Below are 14,074 nucleotides of genomic sequence, written 5' to 3'. Positions count from 1 at the left end.
CCCTAACAAATACCAGAAATTCCAACCCTTGACGAGATTCAAGAAGAAACCCTGAAACTTCCTCCCTGACCTATATCTGTGGAATCCCTCTGGGACCCACTGAGATAATCTAGCGCAATTCCCCCTCAACATCTGGAGCAGATACCTGCAAAGCCTCAGAGGACATCCAAAAAGATGGATCCATGCCAGCCTCTGGCAGGGTCATGGCAGAGGAACCCAGCGTAAACACCGAATGACCTACAGAGCTATTACCAGCTTCTAGAGGGACATCCAGTGGAGGCTGGACAGCTAAAGAATCCAGCTGAGACTTCATGGCCTTCTTCTTATCAAGCGGGAGTACCTCGGGGTTAAAGGATTCCACCATGGTATCCTGGGCTAACTGTCTAAGCCACTGGTTTTCAAGAAAAAATGGCCAGGGAAGACAAATGGCTTCTGAGTGTCTTAGGCACAAATGCCTTAGAGATACTACAACAGATATTGAGAAGGCCCCAAACAAACAAACAAAAGACACTGTTTGTGATGATCCTTATGGGGAATCTGCCTCAAACACTGACATTTTCTCCCTCTTGGATGTCAAGAACTCTAGGTAGTGATAAAAAAATAAAAAACCAAGAGGCAAACTTTGAAAAATAAAATAACCCCAATGGTGCACTTATTTGGCATTCGAAAAAGTCAGAACAAAAAATATTCAAACCAACTGACAACGGCGTTTGAACTAGCAACAAAAGAAGTTCTGGGTAGTTGCGTCTATACATCCCTTTTATGCCCTACATTCTGTACAAGGAGCATAGATGCAACGTACAGAGCAAACAAGATCCTTTTCAAGCTTTTTCATACTGGACAAGCAAAGCAACGGGCTGCCTGGGAAGGGACATCACTTTATTCAGGAATACTGCAACAGTGATATAGAAGGACATCTATACAAACAACCAAACAGAAAATCTCTGTATCCAGAAACACACAAAAGGGATCTTGTGTCAGAGGGCACCCTCTGTGGGAACCACAGTAACGAGAATAAAAGTCAGTATGCTTTACATTACAGACAAGATATAGAACCACAGTGGGTGGTTTTAGATTACACAAAGAACTCCATAAAAAGGCAGATTTATTTTGGGGTAGAAAAATGAAGAGTTCCTCTTCAAGACAAATCTTGATGAGTGGATGGGTAATAGAAAGTTCACCTAAGGGATCACTCCAGTGGCTCTACTTGATAGAGGCACTGGGAACTAACGTCGGATGGCACGATGCCAGGGCACTTCAATGGGCTAGGCTTGTAAAGGCTCCAGGGCTATTAGCCTAGTACACACCTTTGAACCTATGGCACAAGTCTAGGTCACTGTTGACATAACTGTTGTATAATGCTGCACTACATGTCATGTTAATTGTTGTACTGCACTGCACATGCAACTTTACAGCACAGCATTAAATGCTCTGGCAAAACACAATTGCTACTTTAGCCAAAACCATCTTGCTAAGTACACTGTATCAATTATATATACACAAGAACAGTAAAGCCAAAGCCAAGCCACACTGAAAGCCTGACCCCAGTTCAAGTTTTTGTAAATGTGTTGCCCCCTTGAAAAAATATAACATTAGAAGACCACAACTGAACTGTATTTGACAGGGAGATCCTGTGCCACTGAAAACATAATTAAGACATATGGCTACAGAAGGAAGAGGGAAAAAACAAAGCATTTTATTTAAGTGTTTTAAGCAGGAGGTCTACGTGGACCAGGCCAATTTCCAGATGTCCAGGGAATAATGTGTCCACAAAACTTAACATTTTTACAAATGACAAAATAAAACATGCAAAAGGTATACTAAATGTACAGTACCACTATTGCACTTTATATGTATGTGCGTACATACAAGTGTATTTTTTTGTCTTGTTCTCAATATTTGCACGTATGTCATCTGTCTTGTTCTTAATAATTGTATGCATGTCATTTATGTAATTCATACTCACTGAAACCGGAATCAGATTCCTTGTATGCATGCACACTTGGCCAATAAATTTGATTCTGATTTATATATTTACACATACATTATATCATAGCACTACAAAGCACATGAATCAAAGGCAAAGTGGTACATATCTGCGGCAACCCCATAAACTGGAGCAAATTGATTAAGGGGCCAGGATAAACGCAATACATAAGCTATAAGAAGTCCAACAATTAAATATTTGGCAGCTAAAATAATAAAAATCTCAGAATTATAGCGCAGAAAATAAATGAAAGCAATAAAACTATTACTGGGGAGAACAATAAAGAATAATTAGAAGCGTTTGAGAAATACAGAATAAATAAAAAGTGATTAGGGAAAACTAGAGGTGAAAAATCATGAAGATGGTGAAAGGGGGAACTATCAAACATCAGTACTGAAGTTATGACTCAAGCTAATAATTAAGGGCCAGATTCCAAAAGACCTGTTCTCAGTGCAAGTCACTTACACCACAGAGTAAAGCCCCGGTGTAAGCCTCTTTATACTCATGCATTACAGAGAAGTAAGTCACGTACACTGAGATCAACTCTTTTGGAACATGGCTCTAGAACTTCAAAGTGGATTTTAATAAACACCGACTCTCGTTACACAACAGAACTTGGGCAGTGGAGCAAAACTGTTTTAATACACAAGAAATGTTCAAGAAAGCAAAGATTTGTGTTACATAAGTGATCCTGATACAATTAATAAGATGCCTAATTTTAATCAAATAAGAAAAAGAAAAAAATAATACATAGTTTAGAGGAAGATCAGAGAGAGACTGAAGATTTTGTAAGGTCAGATATTAATACTGCTCTACATTTGTGGTTGGTTAGAGGCCGGGACAGATCAGATTCGAGACTCCAGAACACGTCCCAAAAAATGTTTACACAATCACAAACAGCATCAGATGAACCAATAAATAAAAGGATTCATGGTACTGTAACCAAAGGAATCACTGGAACCCAATGACAAGCACACTAGGAAGAGAAAGACAAACCAATGACTGTTATATGTATCCCAAGTTCAGCCTTTATTTGGTTAAGTTTTCCTCCCTTACTAGGTTTGCTTGCAGTTCTTCCTCTCAATATGCGTGATGTGAAAGGCAAGTAGAAAAACATGCTAACCAAATGCCCCAAAATAAGCCATGTGCATGGATTCTTGTTTGGGGAGGGGGTTCTGTAAGCATTTGGTTGAGACTTCCTTACCGAACTTCCTGCTAAATGTAAACAGTAGTGAAAAATATGTCAAGATCTCATCAAGGACACAGCCCTTTCTCGATAACAGTACCCAATTTGGACTTCCAACCATTTTGCTGCAGCTCAGTTGGCCATGAAAACACAACAATAGCACAAAGAAGCTAAGCAGTGACACCCAGAAAGCCACAAGACAGGAAACAGGGAAATAGCATGCCAAAAATCAAAGGATAAAAGTGAAGCTAATCATTCTATGTTAAGAGAGACCCCAATCCCTGGTTTCTCTCAGATAGCTGCTAAAGCAATAACCTTGCATTAAACTCAGACCATGCTAAGGTAAAGGGAATAACAGATCCACCACAGCCAAAACAGATGAGATTTAAAGGGAAAAAAAAACCACAAACACAAATTGGGTTTTGCATACTCATAAGTACTGGTTTTATTTTGTACCTCAAAGATCTGAATGACTCAGCATATACTAGCTGTAGCTAATCCAGCAAGTCATTCTAAAATATCTAATAAACATGCTGACAGACCTTCTTGAAGTTTAGCTTATTCAACCAAAAAGAAGAAAAATCAGTTAGCGAAAGAAACCAATCACAGGATCCCACATCTCAGAGCATTAACATCTACCCTTCTTTAATCTGAATGATGTGTCATCATTGGTCTTTACATCTTGGGGTTGACAATGTCATTTTACAAAAAGACTTTGAAAGGCATCGTGTCTTCCCTCAGTTAAACTGTCACATAGAACAAATGAAACAAACAATGCAATTAATCACGTCAGGGTCTCTTAAGTACCAACCACAAACAACACAAGAGATAACAACAGTTGCTCTAATGCTGTTCAGGAAGGAACAGCATTATTACATCCCACTCCTTGAAGACAATTCCCAAATGCTCTCCAGAGGAAAAAAAAAAAAAAAAGTCATGACATCCATCTCTAATAAACAGTTTCATGAATGTCACACACCAGAACAAAATGTCATCCCGCTTTACATAAAAAGTAATGTTTTTTCTGAACACCTACAAAGTCAAACATTAACATAACTGCCAAGAGTGCCAGTGGCTTAACAAGCAGCAATTGTCTTTACTTCTAGAAAATCAGAAGCACTGTGGATTTTATTCTCACAACTGGTGCGTACACCTGAGGTATGCATCTATACTCAACCTCTGTGACCTCCTTTTGCAGGACAAATGTTTTCTAACATATCCAGCTCTCCATCAACAGATAAATAAAACAAGTTGGTATGATATATTTACAACCCAAAGTACTCTCCACCTCTGGAACAAACTTCCATTACATGTCGGAGTAGCATCACTTGACACCTTCAAGGTAAGCCTAGACAATTAGATGTATCAAACTTTCCCCCCAGTCTATCACATGTTGCCTCCTTGAGGGTGGAAGGGCATAGGCTTGTAATGATGGTCTTTAGCTGCTTGACCCATTTTGTCATCTGAGCCAAACCAACAAAACAGATCCATTAACACCAATCCAATTTAGGGTTACCACCCATCCCTCTTTGCACAAGACAGTCCCTATCTAGATAGCAGTGTCATACGAAACATTACAAAAACTGAAAAAAAATCACAATGTCTTGAGATTTAAGAAAAATATTTAAAAAAAAGTTTCTTTAATATTTGCATAAAAAAATTTTGCATCTAAAACACCTAAATGTAATATGAAACAGTACAAGCAGCTCAACTGCTACGAGAATACGTTATTTTTGGCAAAAAGTGAAGCTCGGACCTTTTTGGTGGTTGTGGGTATGGTTTCTCCTGCAAAATCAAACCTTTCCACAAAAAATGTCCCACTTTGGACCTCTGAAAAGGTGGCAACCCTAATGCCATTACACATCTGGATCCGTGGAATAGATTATGCAACATCCCAGACAACAACTGTACCACATAATAATGACAATCCCACCACTGTAAACTGTCACTGCGCCTCGTATTTCTAGGACAACAACATACACCTTCAAATAATAACACGTCGGACGCTAACTCCTAAAGGCATTGTTTATACATATATATGTACACACACATATTGCAGTCAGTTATTTTATCTCCCCAACTTTGCTTGGGAAATACAACTAAATATAAACTTCACAGTTTTCCTAAAACAACTAACCACAAGGTTCATGTTCCTATTTACTTTTCAAAACTAGGAGAACTCCAGCCATCATGCAAAACGTGTTGAATGAGACTAGTGCAAACTACATTACAATGTAGAAAAACTCACTAGTGACCCCGACCCTGCCCTAGCATACTCTTACCTTAATCAGGTCGAGCGGATGGGTGCAGCAGGCGGCTCCGCATGATGCCAGGCCGCCAAAGTACCAACGAGACACCCTCTTCTCTGCCATGGTGGTCATACAGAAACGCTGAGACACTCTTCACCACTGACACCTGCTCTGACTCTTTGATTTTATAGCATGCACTATAGCCCAAATCCAGTTAAAGGATAACCTGCAATGAACTAACCCTCAGCAGATCTCATGCCAACCCTCCACGGCCGCGTGCACAGCAAATGTAACCAATTACTATCCCCGCTGTCAGAATCCACCCTCCAATAACTGACGAGACCAGGAACACTACGCCCCGCCTAATGGCTGTAATCCGGCCATTGGAGATTCGAGCTCATCGGGTCTCGTGACACGCCACGCCTTCTGCCAATTGAGTTGAGTGGCTGAGATAACTAAATTTCAGCAATTGTGAGTCCTAATTTCGTACTCTAATGTTGTGTGATGATGTCCCCAAAGACGCATGTTCCATGCATTTTGGAGCTAGCAGAAAGCCAACGTGAGCACAACAGGTGGGGCACCCCTAGCCAAGAACTGGACAACTTTTTAATGTGGTGGCAACAATGCTGCCTACTGTGCCACCGTTACCGCCCTTAATGTTTAATTGCAGTAAGACTAATAAGCAACATAACGGAAATGCAAACCAAACGCATGCTATAAAATTATTTTACTGTCATAAATAATCATAGTTTTCAACGTCTTTTCCAAATTTATAGCAATGCATCTCAAACTGTGAAATGAATCAGCACAACACGGTTATCACCTGTCCATCTTTATACAGGGCAGATGCTATTTGGGCAGTCGTGTCCTGCGAAAAAACTTGAAAATACCAATTGGCTTGACTTCCGACAACAGAACTACGTACAAAGTTTAGTCTAACAGTTATATTAAACAAGTACGTGAATACATTTACATAATATGAAACAACAGAAATTAGGATTACACCTGTCCCACTTTGCGAGGGACAGTGCCTCTTGGGCAGTTGTGTCCTGCTAAAAAATGTCAAATGTCCTGATATTTTAGGACAAAAAAACATTTCCTAAGTTTTCTTTAATAGTTGCATAAATCAATTATTTTGTATTTGAAGCACCTAAACGCTATAAGAAACAACATAAGCAACTTAAACACTACACGAATAGGCTTTCATTTTTGACAAAAAAAGTGAAGTTCTGTTCTGTGCTTTGAGCTGGCCGTATGTTTGTACTGCAAAATGTCACATTTCTACAAAACATGTCCCACTCTGGGCATTTAAAAATGAGGTAACCTTTCAGAAATAGTTCAAATTCTATAACACAGAGCCTTTAGCATGACAACAAACTAAAGTCCAGTCTTTTGCAGTAGTTGTGGGTATGGTTTGTCTTGCAAAATGTTATATTTCCGTAAAAAAAAGTCCAGCACAGCGAGAAAAAGAGAAATGAGAGCAAGCGACAAATGAAAATGACTATACACTAGCATAGCCAGCTTTAGTAATCAGCAGACCCTGGAAGTTTGGGTGTGTTGGGGGGTATCAAGTTTACCTCTCAACTGTCTAGATTTTCGCAAAATGTCCAGATTTTTGCCTTATTTTTGGTCTGTTCCTCATACAATTTGCGGTTTCCTTGCAAATCATTGAGGACTGAAGTTGCTCAGTAAAGCTAAATAATAACAGACATTTGAGTTTTAGACTTCATATTCTTCAGGAAAAATATATAATAATGCAAAACCTGTTACTCTAACAAATAAACCGAATCTCTGAACTCTGACTATCTATCAGACAGTCTAAGTGATCATTGGCCCACATACCTAATATAGCAAAGAGCCAGTAACCCAAAAAAATACCAACTACAAACACATTAGACAAAAAATAAATTTCTGTCCAGACCTCTTTAACTCCCTTCTGGAAAAATATAACTGGTCTCCAGTTAAACAACTCCCCTTAGACTCAGCTGTAGAATTCTTTAATCAGACTTTGGTCAATATCTTAAATTCTCTGGCTCCCCTAAGAAAGATACTTACCAAATCTAAAGGGCTCCCATGGCTGTCAAAGGAAACAAGGCAACTCCTCAAACAAAGGGACAAAACATTGTACCAATACCAAGCTACTAAAGCTATGGTATCTCAGATTACCTATCATAAACTTAGAAATCAGGCCAAAAAGCAAATCAGAAATGACAAACAAACTTAACTATTCAACACTCCAACAAAAACATCCAAACAATCCCCAGAAATTCTGGAGTACAATAAAACAGCTCCTCAACCCAGGACAAAGTAACACTCCAGCTCTCACCAGCAAAAACACCTCTGATTCTATAGCCACACAAGTTAACACCCACTTTATAAACTCTATACTAACACTATTGAAAAGTGATAACTTCACCCCACTAACAATTCCTCCAGGATCCCCAATAAACCTTAACTCTTTTACATTCAAGCCAGTAAATACGAACACGGTCAGACAACTTCTAACTACGTTAAAACCTACATCCCTTGCTGCTGACCAGCTCCCCAATGAATTAATGAATGAATGAATGAATTCAGAATTGCAGCATCCATCACCATTCTAATTAATCATTCCACCCTTGAACAATATGTCCCCAAACTATGGAAAACCTCATATATAATCCCACTACACAAAGGCAGACCCTTTACTGTCCTCTCCAATTATAGACCAATTGCAATACTTCCCGCCAGCCAAAATCCTTGAGAAATGCATAAACAAACAACTCCTAGAGTATTTCCTAAACAGTAACCTCCTCTCTAAGACACAACATGGCTTTCAACCTAAACACAGCACTACAACAGCATTAATCAGCTTCACTGATACCATCAACCAACTTAGAAACAGTAATTTGTCTCAACTATTTTCCTTGACATGTCAAAAGCATTTGACACTGTATCACATCAAAAGCTACTACTTGAACTAGCCTCTCCAAATCTATCCCAACCTGCCCTAACTTGGCTGTATAGCTACCTTACTGATCACCAACAAGCGGTCAAGTGGTCTAACCCTCTCCCCCTACTTCCTATCAATGATCCTCGGATCATTACTTTCCTCTATATTCACTAACAAACTGTGCTGTGCTACAAATAATGCCACAATTATCCAATATGCAGACAATTCCTCCCTCATATGTTCTGCCCCTACCCTCCCCAGGCTCCTTGAAGCAACACAAAGTACATTTTTAGTTGTCGAGAAATATCTCTCAAGCTATCAATTAATACTTAACCCAAATAAAACAAAGCTTATAATCTTTACAAAAAGCTCAAACCAAGGAAGTCAACCACCATTTGCCATTTACTCCTCTAATAATACCAAAATAGTATCTGTTGAGCACACAAAACATCTAGGGGTCACAATTGATAACTCACTAATATTTGATACACACTTGGCTGTAACCATAAAAAAGGTCCACATTAAACTCGGTTGCCTCTACAGAGCCAAACCATTCATCACCAATACCACCAGGCAAGCCATAGCTAAAACACACTTTCTCTCCACTCTCTTGTATGCCTCACCCATACTTACAAATCTCAGAAAGTCTGACTTAACTAAACTGGAGGCCTGTTATAACAAAATGGCTAGGTTTGTTCTTAATCTCCCCAATAGGACACATCAGTGCACTGCCATACGTGAGCTAAACTGGATTGAACTACCCCACTTACTGTATACAAACCAACTAACTGTTGCCCACTCAGTTATATCTCAATCCAGAAACTGCCTAGCCCTCCGAAACCTAGTACAACCACATAGTAGCAACAGAGCTCTGAGATCCTCTGAAAAATTGCTACTGCAAGTCACTAAGGCAAATAATTCTTCAGGTGAGTCACTATACTCACATAAGATATCAAAAATCTGGAACACAATCCCTCAACATATTATTAGCTCAAACAACTCTAAAAATTCCAAAATTCTTCTCATTGATCACTTCAGAAACAAATGACTCTGCTCTTGTAGTTCTCCTGGGAAAAACTATTTCCCCTACCTCTTATCTCTAATTATTGTCCAAGTATGATTCTATAACAACACACTCAATGTGTTCACCCATACACTGGGCTCCTTAAAACCTAGCACATTTACTCTGCAATTCCCTACTTAAGTACCCCTTACCCATACCTCTCACGCTATTCTGTACCACTCTACAATAACTGTTAGACAACTCATTTGCATTGGTGTTTGTGTTTCACACTGGCACTGTTTAAATAATCTTGTATATTATTTCAACATATGTGTTTTATTATCATACTTTTATAACTATGTATAATTCTGTACTCTGATGGTCTTGTGATTTTTGTAACTATATTGTAACTAAATGTATCTAGTGAATTCTTGTTTTTGATGTATTGTATGTGGAGATTTCTCCCCATGCCTCCTCTGAAAATGGGCCCCTGGCAGACTTGGACACTCCCAATGAACAAATGTTAAACAAATAAATAAATCAGTGAATGAACATGAGCGAAATAAGCGATAAAGATCAGCAGCCCAGAGTGGCCATTCTCAGTGCTTACCTTGGATTTTAAGAAGAGCTGATACTTCTGATCTTCAGAGATGGTTTTCTGTTTTAGGGAGCTTTATAAATATGTGCAGAACACCAGATACTATATCTCTGAACTCCTTTGCTCAAGAATTCTGGGCAAAGCCTAAAAATAACAGCAGAATAAAGGTTCAAAATCAGGAAAGTTTTTAAAACTCTAATTTATTTACATACTCACGTGGCAACTGTGTGAATTCTTCAATGTGGGTTAAATATGCATTGGGACATTTAGTGGATGAATTTAACATTGAAATTACTTTCCTACAGGTGTCAACAGTGTTTTCCAAAACACACATTGCACATGAATGAATTATGGCAGTGTTGAGGTTGTGTGTTTTGCAGGCAGTGTACACAACTTTGGAAATAGGGCTCGAATTCTTGCCTGCACACCATTAAAGTGGCCAGACATGTTGTTTCCTCAGTCATAGCCTTGTCCTCCCAACACTCCTTGTCCACAACCCATGCTGTGAGTCTGTATAGAAGAGGTCAGCTAAGGCCTTTCCTGTAGTGTCATATGCTTCAACAAATTCAATGAAGTCTTCATGGATTTCTACATTTTTGTCACTTCTATGAACATAAAGTAAAGCCGCAGAACACCCCATCGAAGCTCTGTGAATAGCATGCAAACTTGAATTTGTACAGAAGCTGTGGACTGAATCTTCTGTTTTGCCTGTTTCCAGAATACCCCATGAACTACTTACGGAACTCAAAGCCTTCAGGAGGCATCCACTATACATTCAAAATAGGTTTTTGTCCTTATCTGTAAGATTACCACATTTGTACAAGTCAATGTCATAATCTTTTCTGATGGCATTTGTGGTGTTAAAATCTGCATTGGAGGTGGCAGAATGGAGAGTTGCACATGTCCTGCTGTAATAATAATGTGGTTCACCTCTGTCATGGCACTTGATTGAAGACAATCTTGCTGGAGGGTACTGCATGTCCTTTTATCAAATTCCATCTTGGTGTCCACCTTGATCACATCACCATTGCCACCATAGGTGACACTGGATGTAGAGCAGGCCTCCTCACACTCAGTAGGACTTCCAGATGGAATCAAAGCTACTGGTTCATTACTCACATGTTCAGCTGGAAGAAAGCTGTTTAGACTTTGAAGACCCACAGCTGATTCTCCAGGCAGATCAGGTTGTGCACCTCCTTTCATCAGAACGTTCACTGTATCATGACTGAAAACAAAATGATTTCTGTGATGTGTTAAGAGTCAAGTGTTGCCAGAAGAGCATGTAATAAGGCAGTGTACATGACAATACATAATCTACACTGGTCTGTGGAGTGCCTTACCTGATAGCAATGTGTCCTTCACCCAGCTCTGCTGCTGTCACAGGCACTGATGGTTGCATGACATGCCTACAACACCCAGCTCTGCTGCTGCCACAGGCACTGACAGTTCCATGACATGCCTACAACACCAAGCTCTGCTGCTGCCACAGGCACTGATAGTTCCATGACATGCCTACAACACCCAGCTCTGCTGCTGCCACAGGCACTGATGGTTCCATAACATGCCTACAACACCCAGCTCTACTGCTGCCACAGGCACTGACGGTTCCATGACATGCCTACAACACCCAGCTCTGCTACTGCCATAGGCACGGACGGATCCATGACATACCTACAACACTCTGCTCTGCTACTGCCACAGGCACTGACAGTTCCATGACATGCCTACAACACCAAGCTCTGCTGCTGCCACAGGCACTGACAGTTCCATGACATGCCTACAACAGCCAGCTCTGCTGCTGCCACAGGCACTAATGGTTCCATGACATGCCTACAACACCCATCTTTGCTGCTGCCACAGGCACTGATGGTTCCATGACATGCCTACAACACCCAGCTCTGCTACTGCCATAGGCACGGACGGATCCATGACATACCTACAACACTCAGCTCTGCTACTGCCACAGGCACTGACAGTTCCATGATATGCCTACAACACCCAGCTCTGCTACTGCCACAAGCACTGACGGTTCCATGACATGCCTAAAACACCCAGCTCTGATGCTGCCACAGGCACTGATGGTTCCATGACATGCCTACAACACCCAGCTCTGATGCTGCCACAGGCACTGACGGTTCCATGACATGCCTCCAACACCCAGCTCTGCTGCTGCCACAAGCACTGATGTTTTCATGACATGCCTACAACAAATAATATTATGACTTCATGGTTGTTCTTTCGGCTTTTCCCAGTTAGGGGTCGCCACAGTGGGACTCCGGTCCGCTAATGACTGGCAGTAGATTTTTATGGTGCCTAGGTGCCAGCCCGACACCCAACCTTCAACGAAGGCACGCCCATACACGCATGTCTTTTGAACACCAGTCGTCCTCAGGGAGGGCATGCAGACTCCACACAGATGGCACTCCAGCTGAGAATCGAATGGGAGAACCTCTTGCTGTGAGGTGACAATGCCACCGCGGCTTCCTAATATTATTATAACTTCATGGTACACATGATAAAAAAAAAAACTATTGTATCATTTCATAATCTAAAAAACATACTCAGTATTGTAATGCTCTTCTGAAACCACTGCAGGTAATACAGGATTCAAAGGATTTTTGGCTTGCCTGCTGAAAATAACCCACTTAGTTAGTATATGCTGTTGTCTAATGCATGACTGAAACAATCACGTTTACTCTCAGTAAAATTAGTGCAAAGATGTTGCCAGAAGGATGCTGCATATCCACTCATTATACAGAATATGAGCAGCTCTACTGTTATCCCAAGGAAAGAAAAACATAAATGCTATCTACAGAACACAAGGGGAATGACAAATGGCACAAGATATTTACTGCAAAGCTGGCAGTGACATGTTTGAGAAATCATTATTGCATGTACACTGAACTTCCATTTAAATGGTTCTTCCTAAATCCATCCCTTGATGTGTTTGTTTACATAGTTCTAAGGATGTTAGTGGTGATTGTTTCAGTAATGAATGGAAACTGAGAATATGGTCTACTACATACCAAGTATGTCACTATATTTTAGTGTTTCCTACCAAAGGTAGATCAAAATTATAAGGCTGAATTTGGAGCCCTGTACATTGCTGTAGTGCTTTACATTTAATGATCAGTTATGCACAATGGGTTTTACCTTACTGAGTCAGGAAGGCAGCTAAAGGTGCTGACAGCTGTGTTGCCTCTTCCTGATGAGCACGCCTTGCCTTCCTCTGCCGAGTATCTGATATTGTTTTCATTTCAGTGTAGAGTCCATTTCTACAACACAAACTTACATTCAGAAATGCACATTCCTTCTCCATACTAAAGTCAGGATAATGCAGTGCAAACTTACAGTTTTACAGCCAATATTGCATCATGAATACCTGACTAAGGGCTCAGTCTTGGCCAGAACTGCATCTCAGTACATGAAAACTATGTATATGCCTGTCATGTACACTTCAATGCCATGCAGGATGGAGAAGGCTGATGGAGCCCAACTACATCTCAGAATCAGTTAGACTGGATGCTATCATGACAAAGATGAAACTATGCATCAGGAATGTATGAGAAAAGCTCATTTGAATGCTTTTTCTCTTTACTGGGGCAAGGAAAACGGTCAAGATTTCTAGCTACCAATATATCTAATATTCCAGGCAGGTTGAAGTCTATCACAGGCCACTTTCTCACATTTCTGTCACAGATCCGTTATCTATCAGAGAAGCTTTAAAATATCAGTGGCAGCAACTCTGTCCAGTGTCATGTCTGAAGAGAACGGAGAATCTGCAGTCACCATACATGTTTACACAGAAGTTCACCACACCACCTAGTCAGAACAGAATAATGCAAAATGCCACAGTGACCAGGCAGCATAAAAGAATATATCACAACAATCAAATAGCATAATACAAAATGCTATGACAATCAGGCAGCATAATGCAAATGAACCAAACACAAACAGGCATGTATTTATTTCGTTCCACGGTAACATAATGTGCATCCATTAAAGCAATAGCAACAAGACAGTAAGTCAGAATTACAACTGAAGTGTTTCATAGATGAGCTACTAGTGCTGCATGAATCTGAGCTGTTATTCTCCTCTCTGGCTGCATCACATTACAAC

General features: G+C 40.3%; 1 protein-coding gene across 1 annotated transcript in view; it reads right to left on the bottom strand.

Moving 5' to 3' along the window:
* Positions 1 to 5,716, bottom strand: part of SLC25A10 (solute carrier family 25 member 10) — a 518,101-nt gene extending 512,385 nt beyond the window's left edge. The window contains exon 1 of the mRNA XM_044068197.1: positions 5,456 to 5,716. Within this exon, the coding sequence (XP_043924132.1) occupies positions 5,456 to 5,554 (99 nt within the window). The 5' untranslated portion in view covers positions 5,555 to 5,716. The remainder of the gene's footprint in view (positions 1 to 5,455) is intronic.
* Positions 5,717 to 14,074: the final 8,358 nt, after the last annotated feature.

The sequence above is a fragment of the Protopterus annectens genome, chromosome 4.part0, assembly GCF_019279795.1.
Source record: "Protopterus annectens isolate FY-2018-M chromosome 4.part0, PAN1.0, whole genome shotgun sequence".
Taxonomy (NCBI): domain Eukaryota; kingdom Metazoa; phylum Chordata; order Ceratodontiformes; family Protopteridae; genus Protopterus; species Protopterus annectens.
Note: the sequence above shows the minus strand (reverse complement) of the source record. Positions and strands in the feature narration are given on the sequence as shown.